Genomic DNA, 25,288 nt, shown 5'->3' on the forward strand with positions numbered 1-25,288 from the left:
CCCTATGTTTTCTTGCAATAATCGTTTTAATTTCAGTGTGTGGTTCAGTAGTGGCTTCAACTAGTTCAGTCCAATCGATGTCATGTGCATCTTTAAGAAGTTTATCGCTATTGATACTGCTGAAATTTCGCTGAAGTTTAATAGTTGGCTTTACTTTTGGTGGGCGTATGCTGTATGATAAAAAGATGATGTCGTGGTATGAGAAAATGTCTGCTGAACATTGGCCTCCTTTAACGATAAAACTCGGAGAGGATATTACAATTAAGTCCAGCAAGGATGGGGTGCATCCTGGTGCACAGTGAGTAGCCTGCAGAGGTAGCATGGTTAAATTTTTACTATCGAGGATAGATTTGAGCTTCCTTGTTCTACGATCGCCTTTATTCATACATGTATTAAAGTCACCCATGAATACGTTATACAATTGTCATTAAAAGTGAATTGAAGGTAAATAATTGTTTAGTGGGCTGCTATTAGCCAGATCACGCACCTCCGCCTGCAGAGTAACACGTATGAATCACGCTTCTTTGTAATCCCGCCAGTCCCGCGGGACTGGCGGGATTACAAAGACAATTGTACCAACCAGCGTGGAAGCTGAGCTAACTTTTTCAGCTGCTGGCTACCTAGTGTGGAATATCAGGAGCCGTTTGGCAGACGACACAAAATTAATACCTTAACATTTTTAACATACTTTTATAAGTTTGGGCTGTATGTATTTAGCGGACTCTTTGAGTCCAATTTTATATCTATATTTCGAAAAAAAAATTAATTATAAGATGAAAACACTAGACATAAAAAAATAGTTTTCTTTTATTTTTATTAATAAACCCCTGTAAAAAAGTGTTCCCACAAAAGTTGTTTTCTTTGACTTTCTGAGCATGAAACGGGATATATCAAATATCATTATAATGATTTATTTTAAAATTGTAAAATTAACCTGCGGGATTTCGCATATACCGGGATCCAGCGGGATTGTGATGGTTCAATCCCGCAAATACCGGGATTGAAATTATCTTGCTGGATTGCATTCCCTAGCTGCAACCTAAGCAATTTCTTCAGAAGTGTGTTTAGGATGTCCAGAAGGTAAACATACTAAAAGTACTCGCTCCTAAGCGTGGAGCCGGAGTGCGGGGAGGGGGTTAAAGTTCCCAATTTTTAGTTACTTGCCCATATTTTTAAAACGGTCGTAGAGAAAAAGTGTCTTCTACTCAATAAAAGCTGATAAAATTTCCTACAACTTTTGTCCTATATACTTTTTTAAAATTCTAATATGTTTTCGAGTATCGCGCTCTGAAATTGAGAAAGTGAACGGTTTTCAGCATAACCCGTTATCTGAAGTTAAAACTATAAATTACATATTTTATTGACAGCACAAGCAGGGAGTACCGCCAAGCGGTGAAGACGGTTACAGTTTGAGATCGCGTTTTCGACCAAAAGCGGATAATGGAGCGAAGATGGGTCATTGCTTTTCTTTCCATATCGCCGATGCCCATAGTCACAGAAAACGCGATCTTGCTGGCTGAAACTGCCATTCTCACTATCATCTATGCCTTCGGGCTTATGTTGTCATCGTCTCTTATCTCATTTTAAGCTTTGGAAGAACCCGGTAACGCAGGGGAGCAGCCGACAGGTCGAAACAATTATTTCATCTAGATAGAAGTTAGATACGAATTGCAATGATATATAATAAGTATATAATAAGTGTGTGAGGAAGACGTCGTCAAAGGGAGTAAGTCACTGAGATGAAAGAAAAGGGAATACTGGGCCTAATAAAAGCCAGTCAAGAACGGAAAGATGAAAAGCACCATTTCCGTGGTTTGAAATCTATTATATTGATTCATACAAATTGTCGTAAAAATTACACCCGAGCGCAAACAATTTATGAGGATCTAAGGAGTAAGGAATGCACCCACACCTCGAGAAAAGGGGCCATCTCAGCTTAGGGCTTCAGCTCCCCAATTAGACTTCAAGATAAAAAATTTCTGTGTGCGCAATATATATACAAGAGGAAACCATAATACCTTACAAAAGGAGAATCTAGACTGTGAAGTCTAACTCTTCAATATAGTATCAGGGAGGCGTGTTCTATGAGGATTCTTGGGGTGACGCTGTCTTTTGTCGCTTGTCTTCGATTAAGGATCTTGTGGCCGAAGGAGCAGTATAACATAACGGCTGCTACTATACTTTTGTAAGGCCTAACAATTTCCCAAGATCAAAAGCTGAGAACCCTATAAGAAACAGCCATGTCACAGAGGCCATGAAAGAGATTTTTGACTACATGTTAAGTTCCGATTAGTAAGTTTTAATTGTAAGTCGGTGGTAATGGTAAAAATATTATAAAAGTATGTTAAAAAAGTTAAGGTATTAATTTTGTGTCGTCTGCCAAACGGCTCCTGATATTCCACACTAGGTAGCCAGCAGCTGAAAAAGTTAGCTCAGCTTCCACGCTAGTTGGTACAACTGTCATTAAAAGTGAATTGAAGGTAAATAATTGTTTAGTGGGCTGCTAGTAGCCAGTTCACGCACCTCCGCCTGCAGAGTAACACGTATGAATCACGCTTCTTTGTAATTCCGCCAGTCCCGCGGGACTGGCGGGATTACAAAGAAGCGTAAAATTTTCGACCGGGATTAGTCCCGCAAAATGCATGCGGGATCCCGGTATTTCGGGATCCCGGTATCCCGGTATTGCATTCCCTAGTTGCAGCTCACGCACTCTACAACTTCTTTTTTAAGTGGACTATACGGATCCTGAAGTCAAACTATGGCACCTCAAATGTTGATTTGTCATCAGTATGAATAAGCATATTGTGTGATTTCAAGGAGCTACACTGTGAGAATTTCCTATGACAAATATCACAGCTATAGGTATATACCAGTATGAATTAGCAAGTGTACTTGTAAGTTGTTTTTTCTTCTAAATTTCTTGTGGCATGTATAGCAGGTATATGGTTTCTCACCAGTATGTGTCCTGATGTGCCTTAGCAAGCTTCTTCTAGTCGAAAACATTTTTAAGCAAACATTACAGATGAGTTGTTTCTTATGACTGTTGTACTGTGCCTTTTTGTCGTCATTTTTTACGCTCTGTTCACCAGCGCACTTCCCCTTGCCCCCAACATGTTCTTCTGTGGCTGTGTGCTGCGTGGTGGGACTTTGGCGTACATACTTGTCAATGACACTTTGACTCAACTTTACTAACTTCTCATCAGTATGAATTACTAAGTGTCGTTTTAAGTTACAACGGAACAAGAATTTCTTTTGACATATATCACAGTTATATGGTTTCTCACCTGACTGAATTGCTGAATGTGTTTTTAAGTTACTACGGGATGAAAATTTCTTTTGACATATATCACAGTTATATGGTTTCTCACCAGTATGAATTACTAAATGTTGTTTTAAGTTACTACGGGATGAAAATTTCTTTTGACATACATCACAGTTATATGGTTTCTCACCAGTATGAATTACTAAATGTTGTTTTAAGTTACTACGGTATGCAAATTTCTTTTGACATATATCACAGTTATATGGTTTCTCACCAGTATGAAGTATTAAATGTGTTTTTAAGTTACTACGGGATGCAAATTTCTTTTGACATATATCACAGTTATATGGTTTCTCACCAGTATGAATTACTAAATGTTGTTTTAAGTTACTACGGGATGCAAATTTCTTTTGACATATATCACAGTTATATGGTTTTTCACCAGTATGAATTAGCATGTGTCCTTTTAAGTGGCTTTTTGTTGCGAATTTCTTGTGACAAATATTGCAATTATATGATTTCTCACCAGTATGAATTAGCAAGTGTTTTTGCAAGCAGCCTTTTCTCCCAAATTCCTTTTGACAAATATTGCACTTTAATGGTTTCTCACCAGTATGAATTAGCAAGTGTTTTTGTAAGCAGCCTTTTCTCCCAAATTCCTTTTGACAAATATTGCACTTTAATGGTTTCTCACCAGTATGAATTAGCAAGTGTGTTTGTAAGCAGCCTTTTCTCCCAAATTCCTTTTGACAAATATTGCACTTAAATGGTTTCTCACCAGTATGAATTAGCAAGTGTTTTTGTAAGCGGCTTTTTCTCCCGAATTCCTTTTGACAAATATTGCAGATAAATGGTTTCTCACCAGTATGAATTAGCAAGTGCCTTTTTAAGATTTCTTTTTTTCCAAATTTTTTTTGACAAATATTGCAGTTAAATGGTTTCTCACGAGTATGCGTTAGCAAATGTGCTTGTAACTTGTCTTTTCTTCTAAATTTCTTTTGACAAATATTGCAGTCATACGGTTTCTCACCAGTATGAATTAGCTTGTGTCCTTTTATAGAGCTTTTTCTTGTGAATTTCTTTTCACAAATATCACAGGTAAATCGTTTCTCACCAGTATGTGTCTGGATGTGTGTTAGCAACCTGCTTTTAGTCGGAAACATTTTTAAGCAAACATCACAGATGAGTTGTTCCTTATGACTCTTGTACTGTGCCTTTTTGTCGTCATTTTCTACGCTCTGTTCACCAGCGCACTTCCCCTTGTCCCCAACATGTTCTTCTGTGGCTGTGTGCTGCGTGGTGGCACTTTGGCGTACATACTTGTCAATGACACTTTGACTCAACTTTACTAATTTCAATTCAAGCACCCTTGAGCCATGCCAAGCATCAATGCGGTCAACGCTCAATGGTTCCTGTTTGCACACAGCATCACTATCCGGCACATCATCATCTTCAAATTCTATCACGGATACATAATCTTCTCCATTCGTATTTTCTACAGTTTGTTCTTCAATTATTTCTTAAAAAAAATCAACATTGCATTATCCCCATTTTCACAAAGTAAAAAGGAGCAGAGCAGTAAACAGCAAACAGAACACTGTAAGGCCGCGTTTCCACTGACGCGGAGCTGAGCGGAGAGGAGTGGTGGAGAGCGGAAAAACGTGTCAGTATTTCCACTGAAGCGGAGCGGAGTGGAGTGGAATGGAGCGGAGCGGAGCGGAGTGGAATGGAGCGGAGCGGAGTGGAATGGAGCGGAGCGGAGTGGAATGGAGCGGAGCGGAGTGGAGTGGAATGGAGCGGAGCGGAGTGGAGTGGAATGGAGCGGAGCGGAGTGGAGTGGAATGGAGCGAAGCGGAGTGGAGTGGAATGGAGCGGAGCGGAGCATAATTTTAGAATTGATTGAATGATTAATTGAGGCACTGCGCGCGAGTCACGCACCGCCTCGCTCCACACCACTGGCCTCCGCTCTGCACCCCAATGCTCGTAGTCCTCCGCACCGCATTGCCTCGCTGTATTTTTATTATGAATATCCGCTCAGCTCTGCTCCACCCCGCTCGTGCTGTTTCCATTGAGGCGGAGCGGAGATTTCGAGCATAGTGATTGGTCAATTCGGGCACCGCTAAACTCCTCTCCGCCCAGCTCCGCGTCAGTGGAAACGCGGCCTTAATGTGACCTATCTGGAATATGAATACATAAAGTACAGTATAGTATACATTACCGTCTTCACTGTATTGTTCAGACTCTATGTCCGGCTCCTCTTTTATATTATCTGCGGTAGGATGTGTTGTGGAAATATTTTTCATCTTATAGATTGATAGTTCTAACAGAGATCCAATTGCTCCAATGTCGATATTAGTCTATAAAATATAATATTATGTTTTATAAATCACACAAAATTACTACAAATATGTTGTCTTGTAGGAACCATATACTGTGTGTAATGGTTGTTTTCCCGCAGTAAGATGATTCTTAGTAGTACAATAGATTTGTGAAGATTTTTTTTTATTCAAATTATAAATAAAATTCGGCCGGGTCATAACCGCTCACGCCTATCGGCATAAAGTTTCCATAGTACGCCCTACAAAATATTTTTAATTTTCAAAAAATAACTTGCATGATTCGATAGTTCTACTAAAGGTAAATTGTTCTGCTGCGGGAAAACAACCACTAAAATGTCACGTTGTATTATTTTTCTTACAAATACTATACTATTAAGAGTATTAACTATATCCATTTCTGGGACTCAAAGTATCTGCTTACTAAATTTCATCAAAATTATTTCAGTTATGTTTAACAGACAGATAGACAGAAGAAGTAACATTCAGATAAAAACACAGATTATCGCATTTAATTCTGTCGGAGGCATCGAATCCAAGTTTTTATTGATACGACTTTTGCTTACGAGTTTCATGCCAGAGCCAGGATGATAAGAAGGCTACATAGAAAAATGTAGAATCACATTGCCAAGGATGTAACCGAAGATGATATTCATAGTTACATACGAAAAAAATCTGAAATGGATGTTAGGTTGGAGAAAATGAATATGAAGGTTGAAAAGGAATATAATGCCTATAAAGTATTCGTACCCAGAAGCAAGTTATCTTTGTTTATGCAAAGTGATTTTGGGCCGAAGGAATTTCTTTTCGCCGCTTCATAGATTTTAAGAGTCAAGAAAATCAATAATTAGAATTTATGGATATGACCACTACTACAATAATTAGGTTTAATTGTAAAAATGTGAGTCGCTCAATGGACTGTGTGAAGGGCCTATGCGTTGAAGCTGATATTTTGGCGCTACAAGAAACATGGCTACTACCGCAAGATATACCTCGTCTCGGGAACATACATCACAGCTTTGCATTTCATGGGAAATCTGCTGTGGATACATCCAGTGGAGTGCTACGGGGCAGACCACACGGAGGTGTGGCATTGCTGTGGAGAAAGTCGGCGTTCCCCAATGTTTCCATAGTTGATTGTCATAGTGTTCGTCTCTGTGCTATTAAAATTCATCTCAGTAACAACAGTTCAGTGTTAGTTATTTCTGTATATATGCCTACGGACGACGTCGATAACCTCCCCTTGTTTGCGGAATGCCTAGGTGAGATAAGTGCTCTGATCGACACATGCAACAGCGAATATGTGTTTGTTCTTGGAGACTTTAACCCCCACCCCGGTGAGTTGTTTTCGCATGACCTTTCTAACTTCTGTTCAGAACAACTGTGGACTTGCGTTGACTTGGATATGTTACTTAGTGACACCTATACATTTGTGAGCGAAGCTCACGGATGCAGGCGATGGCTCGATAACTGTATTGTAACTAGTGCCGCTCGAGACGCAATTGTTGATACGAGGGCTGCTATTTATGTATCCGGAACTGGCCACTTACAAGAACAATATTTAAAAAGTAATTACAACATTTGAAAATAGAACTCTTTGGTTGAAGAATACATTTTGTTTCATGTGACTGTCAATTATTTTTCCATTGTGGCGTCATTTTGAAAATTGCGTGTCTTCATTTGCCATGGATTTAACGCGTGAACATTTTCGTGCAATGATTTACTACGATTTTCGGCGTGGGCTAAATCAACAACAGTGCTTTATTCAACTCACCGCAACTTTTGGAGATGAAGCACCATCAAAAACCACTGTTTATCACTGGTACAGTGAGTTTAATCGTGGGCGGTCTATGCTCACGGATGAAAATAAAGAAGGTCGCCCAAAAACAGCTGTTGTCCCACAAAATATAGATGCTGTGCGGGAACTAATAATGCGTGATCGTCATGTTACATATCGCGAGATAGAGGCGTCCTTAGGCATAAGTATGACGAGCATACATAAGATATTACACGAACATTTGGCTGTAAAAAAAATATGTTCGCGTTGGATTCCGCACAACTTGACAATCGATCAAAAACGGGCTCGTGTCGATTGGTGCAAAAAAATGATAAAAAAATACAACCGTGGTACCAAAAGTTACTCGTGCAAAAAGTACTTTGAAGCAAATGGTCGCCTGTTTTTTTGGAATTAATGGACATGTGGCTACAGTGCCATTAGAGAATCGTAAAACGGTTAATTCTGAATGGTATACGACCATTTGTTTACCAGAAGTCTTTGAAGAAATAAGAAAGGACAACCGACAACGCAGAATGCTAGCTGTCACATCTCAGCTGAAACAACTCATTTTTTGGAGGGTCAAAAGATCGAATTGACTGGTCATCCGCCGTACAGCCCTGATTTGGCACCTAACGATTTCTTTTTATTTCCATACGCGAAGAACAAATTACGTGGTCAACGTTTTTCGAGCCGCGAAGAGGCTGTTGATGCGTTCAAAATGCACGTTTTGGAGATACCTCAATCAGAATGGAAAAAGTGCTATGAAAATTGGTTCCAGCGTATGCAAAAGTGTGTCGAACATCGCGGCGAATATTTTGAAAAGCAATAAAACCATATTAAATAATATATGTTTGTTTCTTTTTTTAATTCCGGATACATAAATAGCAGCCCTCGTATTTCTGTATTGTATAATGTTTTTTGGCCTGACCACTTCCCGCTGAAATTAGTGTGTAATATAAACAAATTTATTACCAAAATTGAGGCACCCTCGTTTATTAATAATAAAGTAATATGGGGTGAGAGAGACAGTGATCAAATAAAAAAGTGTAATAATTTATGTAATAATAGGTTAAGACTAATTGATTTTCCTGCTGAATTATCTACGTGTGCCGACAAAATATGTACAAACGTTGAACACAGATTAATATTAGACAGATTGTACAGTAGTATTGTATGTACCTTAAGCGAGTCTGCTGAGAATAGTTATAGGGAGAAAAAACTTAGGAAACTGAATTATGTAACAGGGTGGAATAGACATGTAAGTAGTGCGCATAAGGAGGCTCGTCTATGGTTTCAATTCTGGGTTTCCCTGGGCAAACCTAGACATGGTTTTGTTTATAAAAATATGTGCGAATCTAGAAAATATTTTTAGCCTTAAAATATTTTCTAGATTCGCACATATTTTTATAAAAATACAGTCAAGATAATGCATTACAAATTAAAATGGACATAATAGCTAAAAATCATTCTGAAAAAAATTTCTCAAAATTTTGGAAAAATACCAGTAAGTTGAATCCTAAGCCGAGCCTTCCAATGTCTGTGGCTGGTATTTGTGATCCTGCTGGAATAGCGAGTGCTTTCCAAAAGTGCTTCAAGATATCCTCTCTTCTTCCTCGGCGGAATGGAGTGCTATGGGGCCCAAGTGCCGACGAGGAAGTAAAGGTAAGATTCAGTGCTAAAGAGGTTGCCTCTATTATTAAAAAAATGCGTCGAGGCAAGTCTCCGGGACACGATAGTCTCAGTGTCGAGCACTTGAGATATGCTGGGGTGCACTTGCCGCGAATACTTGCTATGCTTTTTAATTTGTGTGTGAGTCATCAATATCTGCCGCAGACGTTGATGTCTACAGTTGTTGTGCCTATTATAAAAAATAAGACGGGGGATGCCTCCGACCTGTCCAATTACAGGCCGATATCACTGGCTACTGTGACTGCCAAGGTACTGGACAGTCTGCTTGACAAAAGGCTGGAACTGCATACAGATATGAACGATTCTCAATTTGGGTTCCAGCCGGGCCTGTCCACTGAAAGTGCCATTTATTGTCTTAAGCAGACTGTGCAGTACTACACATCCAGGAAAACGCCGGTATACGCTTGCTTCCTGGACCTGTCGAAGGCATTCGATTTAATGTCATACGACAAATTGTGGCAAAAACTTGGCGACGAAACCAATCTGCCCAAGGAACTGATTGGACTCTTTCAGTACTGGTACGGTCATCAGAAAAGTAGTGTAAAATGGGCTGGAGTGTTTTCTGAGGTGTACGGGTTGGAGTGTGGGACGAGACAGGGGGGGATAAGCTCGCCCCGCGTCTTTAACCTGTACATGAATCGGCTGATAGGTGAGCTGAACAGCACCTACGTAGGATGTCACGTTGACGGCGTCTGTATTAATAATATAAGTTATGCGGACGATATGGTGCTGTTGAGCCCATCGATCAGTGCGCAGGCTTCTCCGTGTCTGTGAAGAGTATGCGGTGGAACATGGCCTCAGGTATAACGCTAATAAAAGCGAATTTATGGTTTTTAATGCAGGCGCTGACAGGAGTCGCAGAAGTGTACCTCCTGTGACTCTTGGCGGTGTGCAGCTGGGAATAGTCGACCGAGTTAAATATCTGGGTCACTGGGTCACCGCCTCTCTATCAGATACGGAGGACATAGAGAGGGAGCGTAGAGCGCTATGTGAGCGCGGTAATATGCTGGCACGTAGATTCGCACGATGTAGCAGGGACACAAAAATAACGCTCTTTAAAGCGTATTGTCAGTCGTTCTACACGTGTAGCCTATGGGTCAGATTTACGCAGCGCTCATACAGTACGCTCAAAGTCCAGTACAACAACATATTAAGGATGCTGTTTGGTCTGTCGCGTTATTGTAGCGCTTCATCTATGTTCGCTGAGGCACATACAGACTGTTTTCAGACAATTATTAGAAAGAGATGTGCCTCGCTTTGGTCGCGTGTGCAAAACAGTCCAAACAGACTCCTGAATGTGTTGGGTAGCAGGTGGGATTCCATGTTGTTGAAGCATTGGGTGCAGCTCCCTGCTCCAACAGCCCGGTTCCCATATATTTAATTTTTAACAATATTATGTAATGTAATTCCAATTTCTTTTATATTTTACTAACACTAGAATAAGGACACTAACACTATGAATGAAAATTTGAAATAAATGAATTGAATTGAATTTGCATAGTAGCATATGCTTTCTGTTCTTAAAACAACGCCGAAACTCCCAAACTTCTATCTATCTATAAAGAATTCAAATTCAAATTTTTATTTGCAACCAAGTACATATATAAATCAACATACATTGACGAAAGTTCTCTCAGCACCTTCCGAATCACGGTATACCAGGTATATTTCGGTGCAAAAACTTACTTGTTGGTAGCATATGCTTAGAATACTTTTCACGAAACCAAAGTCACCACATGTTTCCCTATAAGTTTTGAGGAGTTCCCTCAATTACTTATGGAGCCTTCATCAGATCACCACTTTTGTGAATATAATACCAAATTGGGATGATACCCTATATACCAAAAGAAAAATTTTGAAAATCGGTTAACAAACGGCGGAGTAATCGTTGAATATAAGAAAACAAACATAACACCTCCCCCATTTTGAAAGTCGGTTAAAATTATAGCCTATGTGTTATTCTGATGTATAAGCTATATTATTTTAAAGTTTCATTAAAATCCGTTCAGTAGTTTTTGCGTGAAAGAGTAACAAACATCCACACATCCACACATCCATACATCCACACATCCATACATCCATACATCCATACATCCATACATCCATACATCCAAACAAACTTTCGCCTTTATAATATTAGTAGGATATTAGTAGGATATAATTGGAATCTCGGAATTGGCTCCAACAATTTTCATGAAATTTAGTATATAGGGGGTTTCAGGGGCAATAAATCGATAAATGTCATTTTATTCGTCGTTTAAAATCCTTTGATACCCCACTCGATATGCTTGGTAGATTTTTTTTTACCTCACAATATTATGGCGTCAAACATCCGCTATTTTTTTAATGTCACCTATCTAAGAACACTTGGGCTATCAAGACAACTCTAACGATACCTTAAATGTGAAAATCCGTTTAGCGGAAAATCCGTTCTGGAGATACAAGGTAATAAAGAATAATACATACATACAAGATACGCGCTAAAAACATAACCCTCCTGGCAGTCGAGTAAAAATATATATATTTACATTAAAAATAGCTTAAAATATACCATCCGCCATGGAAGAGGTGCACTTTAACTGTCCCTGTAGCAGTAAGTATGACAGATTTGAAGATAAATTGGAAATGTTATGAATACTTATATAAATGGCTATTACCTCATTTAATTTTTATAGTATTTTGAGATAACTTTCTTTATAAACTTTTTAAAATCAAATGAATTGTTAAAAACATCAACCCTTATTTTAAACAATATGCAAGCAGTATTTAACCTGCGCTTTAGCCTGGAAACATACAACAAAGTGTTAGTATGTATTAGAGTCCCCTTTAACTATTATGTTACAGATTCACTTCTGAAGTACCTTATTCTGGCAGAGACCATCAACAAGGCCCCGTGTCTGTAAGGCCAACTTCTGCAGCCGGTGACACTGCTGCAGTCTTGTCTGGCAGATGTAACACATCCAGCACTCGCAGTCCCTAACCTATTATAGAAAAAAAAACACAAATCATAGTATGAGTGACATAGAAAATAATATGTTACATTTAAGAGCGAAGCCGAACGAGCGTAATTTGTGAGTTGTGCGTCGCAGAATTTCTGCCACGCAGAATTCTGCTGCATTCAGTTTCATACAAAAGTCCTGTTTGATTCACACGAGTGTAATTTTGTGAGTCGTGATTTGTATGAAAAAAAATCTGCGACTCACGACTCACACATAAAGCTCGTTTGGCTTCGCCCTAACATTTGTAAAGTAGGTACTACTATTGGCTAACAATAGTATTGGCCTCATTATTGTAATATTAGAGGTATGTTGTAGTCTCACCCTACAATATCACACATGGATAAAAACCGACCTCCCTTTACTTATATCTGTAAAATTATTTCCAAGCCTGAGAGATCAGATAATGGGGTTCTTTTAATTTTGATAAGTATTCGATTTCCAGATAATGAAACTTCGCGCGTACCATAAACTTTGGCCAACAGTTACGACCGGAGCCTCAGAAAACATTTATCCGTACATTAGCACTACGAGCATCTGTTTACGTACCTTATAATTTGCCAGTTGCTCATAAAAGTAAAGCAGATCCGTTCTATGAAATATGTTAACAGTTCTTTTATTGATAGATAAGCATATACAGCAACAAGTTTTCTTTAACATTTTTAACTCTTTTAAATCTTTAACATTTTTCTTCATAATAATAATCGTGTTTGTTTCGTTTCTCAATGCACGCCAACGTGTACAATCTTGGAATATTTGACAATTGACACCACAGATTACTAGTATCAAAGAGAATATAATCACTACGTTTTAACTAGTATACCTATATGTTTGACACGGTAACATAGTACTAGACCGTTGTAAAGTTACAGATGGCGCTTTATTGCGGCTTCCACAAAATAAAGAGAGTGAGGTCTCTATTCCAGTAGGTACTTATATAATAAAGTAGTCTGTGAACAAGAGTCAAGACACAAGTGAAGTGAAGTGTCGAATTAACAAAAAAAAATGAAGTGAAGTGTTTCCATGTTTTCTTCATCTTCTTTTTGTTTTTTTTCATAATATGGCGCTCGGCTTTTTAACCATGGCCAGTGTCAAGTAAAATATGGCAGAAAAAAAATTTTTTTTTCGTGAAAAGTTTACAAAACTTAGGGCGAAGCCAAACGAGCGTAATGGGTTGTTTTCTTATTTTTAATCTCCACCAGACGATAGACACTTCTAGATTTTCTATTGGTTCCCCACCGATCTGAAATTATCTGCAGGTTGGCATCACTGACTACATATGGGTTGTGTTTCTAAAAAATTTCAATGTACTGTTAAGTGTGACATAAATGATAAATGAAAATATAGAATAGAATAGAATAGAATAGTATATTTATTTCCAAGAAATTTGTAACAATGGTTCTTATAATTAGTTATAGTATCAAAATTTCTGCCTCACTGGCGTGGAAATATTGTCTTATTTTAAACATTTGATTTAAATCTTATATTATTCTAATGAGCATGCAACCGTCGCTATTTAACTATTTGAAAAGTTTAAATCATTAACATATTTTATCATTTTATAACATATTACTAGATTGAACTCATTTCATTATCATTGTCTTCATTAAAAACCTAATTACATTATATGTCAAAAAGAATTAGATATTACATATGTATAATAATTATTAAATTAATCAGGTCCACAAGAATCACATACATGTCGGAATCATTTCATACTACACCGATAAATTAATTCTAAATAATGTCATACTACAAGTTAAATAAAAAATAAATAATATAAATGTCATAATTTCTTAAAATGTAATCTGGATCGAATAAATTATTGTCTTATATTGTCACATGCCTATTCTATATATTAAAAGTAAATTTAAATTTATTTGTTACTGCTATATCGTCAAAGTATTCTTGTACTGAATAATAGCATTTTTCTAATAGCCATTCAAATAGCGCCTTCTTAAACTTAGCATAAGTATTATTGTCATTTTTTATATTGTCTGGCAGGTTATTGTATATTTTAATCGTCATACAGTAAGCGTTTTTGCTATTTAATGCTGATTTTTGTGTTGGTATATTTATTTTGTTTTTATTTCTTTTGTTTCTGGTTTCTTTATTGCCTTTATTTTCAAATAAAAAACTATGCTTCTTTACAAAAAGACAAGATTCTTGTATATACAAACAAGCTAGTGGCAGAATTTTAAAATTTTGAAATAGCGGTTTGCAATGAGTGAAATTGTCTACTCCTGCCATAGCTCGTATACATTTTTTTTGTACTATAAATACCCTGTTCACATCCACTGAATTGCCCCATAGTATCAGACCGTACCTTAGAGATGAGGAGACATAACCATGGTAAGTTACCAAGGTGGCTTCCTTAGATACAATATTTTTTATTCTTTTAAGCGCAAATATGAATCTATTAAGTTTATTGCAGGTATTATCTATATGTATTTTCCAATTCAGGTTTTTATCTATATGTATCCCTAAAAAAGTAGCTGATGATACACATTTAATTGGCATTATTTTCTTTTCTAAACTTTTATTTTCGTCTATAGTTTCTTTATAAAACTTAATAATTTTTGTTTTTTCTAGATTTACCTTAAGATTGTTAGTTTGAAGCCAATTTGTAACATTTTTTATTTCATTTTGCAATTCGTCATTTAATATATTTCTTGGGCATTTTATCAACAGAGTGGTATCGTCAGCAAACATACTGCAGTCATATTTTATTATTTCTGGCAGATCATTTATATACATTAAAAACAGATTTGGTCCTAACATGCTACCCTGTGGTACTCCGCATTCAGAATCTTCATATTCTGATCTATACGATATTTCTTTGTTTTGTTCAATGTGACTTATTTCTACACACTGCTTCCTACCTGTAAGATATGATTTAAACCATTTATGTGCATTTCCCCGAATACCGTATTTTTCCAATTTATCTAATAATCTCTTATGATCAACGAAGTCAAATGCTTTACTTAGATCAAGAAAAACCGCAGCTACAGCTAGTCCTTGGTCAATAGATTGTGTGATTTGTTTGACTAGTGAAAAGCAGGCCATTGTCGTTGATTTTCCTTTCGTAAATCCAAATTGTTGCTTACAAAGTAGATTATTCCTATTAAGGTAATTAAGTAGCTTAATTTGCATGGCCTTTTCAAATATTTTTGATATTACTGGTATGAGTTTCACCGGTCTGTAATTTGACATATGCTTTGCATTACCTTTTTTGAAAAGAGGCTTAATTACTGATATCTTTAATTGCGACGGAAAATGTCCCTGTTCAAACGATAAGTTAACTATGTGACATAAAGGGTAGCATATGTACTTTGCTGCTAATTTTATTATTTTTGTACAAATATGATCATATCCAGTTGATTGTGTGTTATTAAGAGAAATTATAATCTTATAAATGTCATTAGGAATTAACGGAGATAAATAAAATGAATTAATTGGTTTATTTTTAATATTAATATTATTGATGTCATTAGAATAATTATTTTTTGTAATTTCAATAAAATATTTATTAAATAATTGCGCAATATCGCTAATTTTTGTGTATATTTTATTATCTATTTCTATGGCGTCAATATTCTTACTTGTGCTTTTTTCATCTAGATTATTTCTTATAAGTGCCCATGTGGCTTTACATTTATTTTTTGATTTTTTTATAAAATTCGTATTGTTTTTGGCTTGCGATTCATGTATACATTTTTTAAGTACATTGCTATAACTTTTGTATTTTTTTAGCAATTCTTTTTTATTAGCAGTCCCATATCTATATTTATAATACAAAATACGTTTACTAACAGTTGACTTTTTTATGCCCTTTGTAAGCCAATTTATTTTATTCGGTCTGTTATTCATTTTTATATAAATCCTTGGGAAACAAAGATTGTAAAATAAAACAAAAATTTCATAAAAAGATCTGAAGCTTTCTTCTGTATCTTTCATTTTAAATGTGTCAGAGAAAGAGAGTGCGGCCATAGCATTTAAAAATTTTCGAATATTCTCTTTATTAAAATCATGCCTTTCAACAAAGTAAAATTTAGCCTTCATTCTCACTTTTATATGGTTCACTGGAAATTTTATGGATTGTCCAGTCTCGTGATCCGATAACGCCAAATGATGCACATTTGTTTCATATGTTTTTAAGTTACTTGCAATTTGGTCAATGCTGGACAGCCCACGAGTTGGTTGATTTATATTAGTTTTTAAGTTATGGTTAGCTAGAATGGCTTTTAAATCTCTATGCTCATTTGTATCCTTTAGTACATCTATGTTCCAGTCACCGCAGATTATTATATTTTTATTATTAGATCTATGTAGTTCATTTAAAGTGGCATCCAGACTGTTAATAAATATATTTATGTTTTCTTTAGGGACCCTATATATACATAAGACTATCGTATTATATTCAGTAACTTCTATACCACAGCACTCAAATATAAATTCTTTTGCATATTTTGTCAATTCAATTTTTTTAAATTCTAATTCGTTCCTTATTAATATGCAAGACCCCCCTCGTTTTTTGTTTCTAGAATACGTAGCAGCTATCTTATAATTAGATAATGTCAAGTTTTTTTCATTATTTTTTATTAAAAATGTTTCCGTCAAACAAATAATGTCAATTATTCCTATCTGTAAATTTAACGTAGTTGTTAATGCAATTTGTAGTATATCTAGTTTATTCAAAATTCCGGCTATGTTTTGGTGAAATAAAGTTAAGTATTTATTGTTTTTTATAAAAAAGATTTCTCATTATTTTTTACATTTTTATTTGTTACTTTTTTAAAATAATGTGTTATTTTGTTTTTATCTTGTTTGCTGTCTATTTCATTTGTTTTCTTTATAGAATAATATGAAGAGTCGTTTTGATTGTTGCATATTTCGCTACGTATATTATTTTTCTGTTTTAAACTCTTTAAGAACGTGCTTTCATACTCTCGACTATCTATTTCAAAATTGATTTGTGTACTTATTTTCTGTAGTAACGAGCTGTGATTGTAAATATTATTTACCACATTGAGCAATTTAACATTAAGAAAGTCATTTAACATGTATTTAAGTCTATTTGTTATATAAATGGGATTCGAGTAATTATTGTTTAAATATGGCGCTATTATTACATTGGTCATGGCTAGTTTGGGAAGTGATAGGATAAGACTATGCGCAAATGAATTGATGGTATGTTCATTTACATTTGTAGCTATTATTATATAATCGGATGTTGTGAATTTACTAGCCGTTTCTTTTGATATGTTTAGTAACTGAGAGTAGTTAGCATTTGATTTTATAAAAGATGAAACCAAGAATTTGTCATTCCATTTATTATTAATATTTTTATAATTTTTTATGTTTTTACTTAGTCCCTTAATTTGTTGATCCCCGATGATATATATCTGTGGTTTGTTTTTCAGTGTTCTTTTGTTGTACTTTTTCCCAATGTTAGTGATGTTTTCTAAGTATTCATTTTTACAGATAAGCGATCATTGTCCTAAGCGATTAGGCCAGTATACTGGTAACAGTTTAGTAACACGCTGACATATTATAATACTTGTCAAACTGAAAACTGACAACTCATTGAGGTACTATAGACTGGAGAGAGCCTTATATCGGTGTATAAGCGTCAAAAGCGTGTAATGTTATGTCCTACTTACTAGGACATAACAAAGGAGTCGGTCAGCATATTTCATGCACAGTAAAAACCTTTATTAACACTTTTATTAAGTGTTAATAAAGGTTTTTACTGTAGTGACCGACCGAACTATCGGTTTCGGTTTCACTTTCGGCCAGTTTCGGCCAAAAAGTCTAGTTTCGGCCTTAGTTTCGATTTCGGCCAATATATAGCCGAAACCGAAACCGAAACTCATGCATCGTTTGGTAAACTTCGCAGTTAACTCGAGCTTGCTTGCCAGCGAGGCCCTGGCTCAGTTCGCCACCATCTATTTAATCATGTTTTGAGATTATGTATTTCAGATTAGTCCCAAATCAAAAATTAGCACTTCGTTTTATTTTCATTAAATTGTCTTATCTTATTTTTATCGAAATATTATTGAATTTTATTTCTACGATAAAAGCAGGCTTATTTAATATATATAACTGTTGGCAAATTACGTGCTATTTTAACAATGTTTCCCAAACAAACGATTTAGTAAATGCTATGATAAATTGATTATATTGTGTGTGAACTTTATTTACTTAAGAATTTTGTTTGACTGTGAGATTAAAATATATCTTAGGATATATTTTGTGGGATTTATCTAGTAAATCATCTCGCCTCACTCTTTTTTTTTTTGGACACGCAATCTCTTAGGACTTAGACCGTTCCTACCCTGCTAGAATCTTATCTAGCCCACTTCCCCGTAAGCTTCACTCTTGTGGCCCTCAGTATATTTTTCAGGTTTAGTGGCAAAACGCCTTCTGGAGAAAAAAAAATGTGACGTCAACTGCAAGTTTGCTTAGTCATTTCGTTTTGAACTTCGACCGCGGTCATGTCCATATCTCCCATAAAATAATATACTGCAATTACTGATTTTGTTTTCATTAGTACGTCGTTCAGTAGTATGTCTAAGGGAGGATTTCACCAATAGCACAACTTCGTTTTATAAAACTTAGTTCTCATTAAACGCGTTCCTACGGGGATCAATAAAAAAGCAAGAAACGATACATAAACTACTAGACCGGTTCAAAAAAATCGACTATTTTTTTTTTCAAAACCCGCAGTGAAATATCTTCCTAGTAATGAAAAAAGAAGCCTGTGAAAACGGGAGCTCTTAATATCAATTTTGAAAGGTCGTGGACATATTTGTCAGTATGAAAAGGTATGACAATAATAGTTGTTGACATTAATAGACAATTCGAGAGGTGCTGAAGAAGGTCTTAATGTACACTACATTCATCCGGCCTTTAGAATTAACGAGGAACATAGTGCTTGAGATAATCTGGAGTTTTTCTTTGTCTTCCAGATCTTCTTGTCCGATCTCGCTCCTCATTGCCAGTTATAGTTTCCTCTGAGCTAATTCCCGGGTGTGAAGAAGGAGCTTCTTGAAGTACTTCTTCATCTTGGCGTGGTGAATCAGAATCAAAATCCTCCGTGTTCTGGTGTGATGAATCTGCTTCCATCCGTACTTCGTCAACTTCGGCATTACCATTTGAACTCAATGGTCTCGTCTCCGTTTCTAGTTGTGGTTCCAGGACGGTTATTGGAGTTTGAGGAAGTGGTGCTAAATGTTTGTTAGATATGGTAGCCTCCCGCCCGTCTGCTAGTCTTACGTAAGAATACTGAGGATTAGCTTCGATCAATTCCACTTCTTCTACGTCTGGGTCATATTTAGAGTGTTTTGTATAATTCTTCTTTAAAACAGGGCCAGGGTTTAGGAGCCACGTTGGAAGAGATTCACCGTTAGCACTCCGCCGAGGGTGTTTAAAGAACCTCTCGGGGGGGGGGGTCATGTTTGTGGACGTACACAGTAGTGATCGAATGGAATGTAAAGCGTTAGGAAGAACGTGTTCCCAAAGGCCAATATCCATTTGTTTCGACTTTAGGATCAGTCTTATCGTCTTCCATAATTTTCCATTTAACCGCTCGACTTGTCCATTCCCTTGAGGATTGTATGGAGAAGAACGACTACACGCTACACCATTAATCACTAAGAAATCTCTCAGTTCTTTTGACATAAACGCTGCACCTCTATCCGAATGGATATAATATGATGTCCCATACATCTGAAATAAATCCTTAAAACATCCTATTACAGTCGTAGCGGATACGTCTTTAGTGATGTATGCAAAAGGAAATCTTGAGTACTCATCAATAATAGTCAAAATAGAACGATTTTTACTATGAGTAGGTAAAGGGCCTTTAAAATCAACATTGAGTCTTTCGAAAGGTGCAGTAGCCTTAATAAGATTTCCATTTATTCTTGCAAAGCGGGGCTTGATCTCAGCACAAATGCGGCATCCCGCAGTCATATTCTTAACATCTTCGGAAGTATAAGGCAAGTTCTTTGACCGAATCCAGTGAGTAATGCGTACAATACCAGGATGACCCATTGTATTATGCAATTCATAAAGTTTGTTAGTCGTAACGCTTGAGCACACCCGAGATAGAGTGTCAGCTATAACGTTCTCCCTACCTGGGCGATAGACTATATCGTATTTATAATTAGATAACTCCAGACGCCATCTTTCTATTTTTTCGTTCTTTATCTTACTCTTATATGATTGATTGAACATAAACGACACAGATCGCTGATCGGTGATGAGTCTAAAGTGTCGCCCAGTTAAATAATGTCGCCACTTTCTTAAGGATTCAACAATGGCACAAGCTTCTTTTTCGACAGAAGAATGGCGTCGTTCAGAATCATTTAAAGACCTCGAAAAGAAAGCTACTGGTCGACCATCCTGCGAAAGAGAAGCAGCAAGAGAATGTTCAGAGGAATCTGTTTCAACAGTAAATTTTGCATTTGGATCTACGGCATTGAGAATTGATTTCCGTATATCTGCTTTAATCCTTTGAAAAGATTCAATTTGTTCTTTACTAAGTGGAAACTGTGTATTTCTAGCGAGTGAGTGGATCTTCTCGGAAAAGTTTCTTATCCACTTAGCATAGTGAGCAAACATTCCAAGAGCTCTTTTTTGAGATGGAGAATCATTTGGAACAGGTAAGTTCATTAAAGGACCGACACGATCCTCGTTCGGTTGAATTGAGTTATTTTTAATTTTGTATCCTAGTAGTTTAATAGATGATTGTCTATATACACACTTTTCTTCGTTTAACGTCAGGTTGTATTTATGGACGGCGTCTCTAAATCGTTTAAGATTTGTATCGTGTTCTTCAATTGTTTTGCCACAGATAGTTACGTCATCAAGATATGCATACGTACCCATTAGCTTTTCTTCGGTGATGATAAAATTTAGTGTTCTCTGAAAAGCTGCAACTCCATTAGTAACGCCAAACGGTATACGAGTAAATTGATAAAGGTTCCCGCATGCCTCAAATGCAGTATATAATCTCTCTGTTATTAATATAGGAACTTGATGGTAAGCATTTTTTAGATCGATCTGACTAAAAACTTTGTGTTGAGCAACTTTAGATACGATCAATTCTATATTAGGTAGAGGATACGCATCTAATTCAGTGAATCGATTAATCGTCAGTGAATAGTCTATCACGAGCCGTTTACGATGAGTAGTACCTGTAGTAACCAACACTTGTGCTCGCCAAGGAGAATTAGTTGACTCGATCACGCCATCCTTCAAAAGTTTCTCGATTTCATTTTCAATAAATATTTTATCAGCTTCTGAGTGTTTCCTAGATTTAATTGCTATGGGCTTCACATTTTCAGAGAGGTTAGCAAAAAGTGAGACTTCAGGAACAGAAGCTGCTATGACATTGCATATTTTAAGAGGTTTCTTTGTACCTCCAAAGGTAAGTTCGACTGACGAGTGGTCGCTTAAGATATCATGTCCAATTATAATATCAGAGCAAAGTGAGTTAAGAATATAAAGAGGTTTACGTCTGTAGAAATGTTCATTCATTTTAAGATCTACGAAGCACATCCCCTTTACACACGAAGTGTTATTTTTGGAGGCTAAAGTTACATTTTCGTTCCAGGGAATGCGTTTTAATTTCAGTTCTTGAACGAGATTCTCGTCTATAAAGCTAGTAGAGCTTCCGCTATCTATGAGAGCATCGGCTCTGTGATTATTGATAGATAAAACTATAGTAGTCTTTTTCAAGCTCATAGGAGAGGCGGCAGATATAGCTCCTAGTAGTTCATTTTCCGATACGGCATTAGACGAAGTCCCGACTCTTTCACCCTTGCATACCTTGGCATAATGGCCCTTCTTGTTGCAATTGGTGCATGTGACATTTAATGCGGGGCATTTTATGCGTTGGTGGACATGGCCACCGCAAAAAAAAACATTTCTTTTGGTGAAAGGTAGTCGTCGTTCTCTCAATATTATTGAAATCCATACTAGTAATTTTGTAGTCTTTAGAGTTATTGTTTGCCAGTTCAATGGAAAGGGCTTTATTAACGGCCTGATCTAAATTTATATCTAAACTTTGTAATAATTGTTGTCTGATCTCATTTGAATTAATCCCAGCAATAAATGCGTCACGTATGTATTCACTTTTGTGAGTTTGAGCATCTACAGCTTTAAAACAGCAACTTTGGGCGCGTTGCTGGAGCGTGCGCAAGAAATCTGAAATGCTCTCATCTGGTTTTTGTACAGATCTTAACAGTATATATCTGGCATGAACCTTATTCTTTTCTTTAATATAAAGTTTGTCTAATAGTTCAATGGCCGAAACATAATCTTTCGCTTCACGAACGTGAATATAAACATTGTAAGATAAATTGTTTAATAGTAACCTTAGCTTGGTTTCTTCCGAAAAAGTTTCTTTTCCCATGCCTTCGCTAAGATAGTTTGAGAATGTCGTTTTCCAGTGTTCATACTTTAATTCAGCATCCGGAGTGCCGGGTTCGACTTCGAACTTATCTGGCTTTAGTAGTTGCGCAATTGTAGACATCGCAGATGATATTTTTTATTTGGAATAAATTGTTATGTAATTAAAGACAAAACCAAGGAATATTTGGTTTTATTCCAAATAAATTATTGTACATATTTGTCAGTATGAAAAGGTATGACAATAATAGTTGTTGACATTAATAGACAATTCGAGAGGTGCTGAAGAAGGTCTTAATGTACACTACAATATGTACATAAATTTTGGAATAATGATCAACTGTGGTTTATAGGAAATGTAGTGCACTTCTTTACCGGTGAAATAGAGATGTGCTGTAATATCAACTTACTTTTTCGGTACTGTTGCTCAATTGTTGTTCTGGTTTCTAGCTGTTTGTTATTTTATATATTCCTCCTTGTTGATGGAAATACGCGAACTGAAATAGAGAACAAAGCTAACAAGTGCCTAAGCGTAATTGCAAGTTACACAAAACTTATCAAATTCTTTTAAAAGGCTCTCTTATATCAACTCCTCGCATTAAACTTAACGAAACAAATGTCAAACGTAAACAGTCACTATGTTATCTTGGAATGATTTTAGAAAATAAATTCACATTCTTAGAACATATCATACAAACGGGTGAAAAAGCAAAAATAAATTTCTATAGTTTTACTAAAATATCGACATCTACATGGGGTCTCTCGTTCAAAACGTTAAAAACTATATATAAGCCACGTACTTAGGCAGAATATGCTACGGCTCACCGGTCTGGGCAGATAGGGCTACGATTGGCGCAGCCCGGCGTAAACTTTTACAAAGCCAACGTCTCGCATTAATATTCCTATGTAAGGCATATAAAACGGTCAGTACTGAAGCACTTCCTGTCCTGTCAGGTGTTTTGCCTGTAGACTTAGAAATACAGCGCCGAGCTGCTTTATATTACAAAAATAAAAAAATTACGACCCCTGATTTCTTAACTATGAGAGACAGAAAAAAAGTGAATAGACTATTTGAACCACTAGACTTTACACTACAAAATCTTATATCCGAGTGGCAGGAACGGTGGGATAACTCGATCAAAGGTCGTCACCTGTACAATTTCTTTCCTTCGGTTCGTGAACGACTCGCCATGCATTGGATAGAAATAGATCATTGCGTGGCACAATTCCTAACTGGTCACGGTAATTTTAAAGCTAAACTTCATGGATTTAAGTTAGTTCCATCTCCTTTTTGCGAGTGCTCGACCGAAGACAGCCCGCAAGTACAAACTGCTCATTACGTACTCTGGGAGTGCGGTCTCTGGCATGAGGAAAGAACCGATCTGTTAAACAGCCTCCAATGTGTCTCTGGAGTCGTATATTACGATGACCTCGTAGGCAGCGCAAGGAATTTCCGTGCTTTCAAACGTTTTTGTCATAAATACTATTGGAAACAACCGAACACAAGTTTGCCATTATAAATAAATGTCATTTTTTTTTTTTTATGAAGTAGGCATATTGTATTAAGTATAACCAAATTTTTTTCCCGTGGTGCTTCCCCCTTTGTTCGGACATCAATGTCATTACAATTTGGCTGTCTCCCGCTTTGCTTGGGGAGGGAAATTGGTATCTCCTACTCCTCCTACATTTCTTCTGATTAATTTCGTTGCGGGTCCCAAGACAGATTTAGCTTGTCCCTCGGGCATCCCTGAGATCATATCAAAGGGTTTTCGTGGTTGGTTACCACTGTTGATCCTGGCGACACAGGAGTTGCAGTGGTGGGAATGTGTGGTGGGCCTTTTGCCCGTAAAAAAAAAGCTGTTTGTTATAATTACGATTTTGAAATGTAAAAATGAATGTAAATGTAATTTTGTAATGTTATCGTAAATTTTATCAACTGAAAATAATCGTGTTAAACGTAAAGCTTTCAACTATACAATTAATAAGTGTACAATATTTTTTTTTGAAGATAAGTATTATTATTATATCACAATTATGGAAAGAAACGTTGAATTGATTATATGTTGGATTTTAAACTCGAATAACTTTTGAAGGAGTGAACTTACAGAAAAAACATAAGAGACAATTTATTTAGAGCGTTCAATTTCCTTCAAAAATATGTATCGCTCATCCCGACATGTTAATTCAAAAATGAGTTGTAAAATTCCAAATAAAAAAAAACCCATGTTATTTAAACGTAAAATAGAATTTCACGATGAGCGACCTTTCAAAATTGATATTAAGAGCTCCCGTTTTCACAGGCTTCTTTTTTCATTACTAGGAAGATATTTCACTGCGGGTTTTGAAAAAAAAAAAATTAGTCGATTTTTTTGAACCGGTCTAATAAACTACGCATCATTTTTTTCGTCTATGATTTTCGATTCGCCATGACACTACACTGGCAGGACTTTAACGACTTTAAGAGTGGTCACACTGAAGCTATCCAAAGTACTCAAAATCCGTCAATGCGATGCGACCCGGCCCGGCAATAGTGTGCTATAGCGCATTTTGCGCAGCGCTGAGCCCCGATCCGCCCCGGCACGCGCCGACAAACTGTGCGCGTAACTTTAACATTGCATTTACTAATCCGCTGTTAAATTTCTACTGTGGGACAGTGTGTCGGTTAAGTAATGCCTTTTTAGGATTTAACAATTTTGTTGGTTGGTGAAATTGAGTCTTAGTCGCGTTTAGTCCCGATTAATCGCGTTTAGTCCCGACTAAGGACACCTCCACTTCAAACAAACGGACGAATGTATGCGAGTTGGACGCT

The 25,288-nt window shown here is 36.5% G+C and overlaps 2 protein-coding genes across 2 annotated transcripts; both read right to left on the bottom strand.

Annotated features, from left to right (window-relative positions):
* Window positions 1-2,633: 2,633 nt before the first annotated feature.
* On the bottom strand, window positions 2,634-12,796 carry LOC121738062 (zinc finger and SCAN domain-containing protein 4-like). The gene is made up of 6 exons (XM_042129881.1): window positions 12,610-12,796; window positions 11,926-12,045; window positions 11,836-11,847; window positions 5,481-5,619; window positions 4,615-4,781; window positions 2,634-3,192 (listed from the first exon to the last, which is right to left on the bottom strand). The coding sequence occupies exons 1-6, from the start codon at window positions 12,754-12,756 to the stop codon at window positions 2,857-2,859; spliced, it is 921 nt and encodes a 306-aa protein (XP_041985815.1). The 5' UTR covers window positions 12,757-12,796; the 3' UTR covers window positions 2,634-2,856.
* Window positions 12,797-18,978: 6,182 nt separating this feature from the next.
* LOC121738250 lies at window positions 18,979-22,609 on the bottom strand. The gene is made up of 3 exons (XM_042130201.1): window positions 21,898-22,609; window positions 21,264-21,836; window positions 18,979-19,385 (listed from the first exon to the last, which is right to left on the bottom strand). The coding sequence occupies exons 1-3, from the start codon at window positions 22,601-22,603 to the stop codon at window positions 18,979-18,981; spliced, it is 1,686 nt and encodes a 561-aa protein (XP_041986135.1). The 5' UTR covers window positions 22,604-22,609.
* Window positions 22,610-25,288: the final 2,679 nt, after the last annotated feature.

Source organism: Aricia agestis, chromosome 22 (assembly GCF_905147365.1).
Source record: "Aricia agestis chromosome 22, ilAriAges1.1, whole genome shotgun sequence".
NCBI lineage: Eukaryota > Metazoa > Arthropoda > Insecta > Lepidoptera > Lycaenidae > Aricia > Aricia agestis.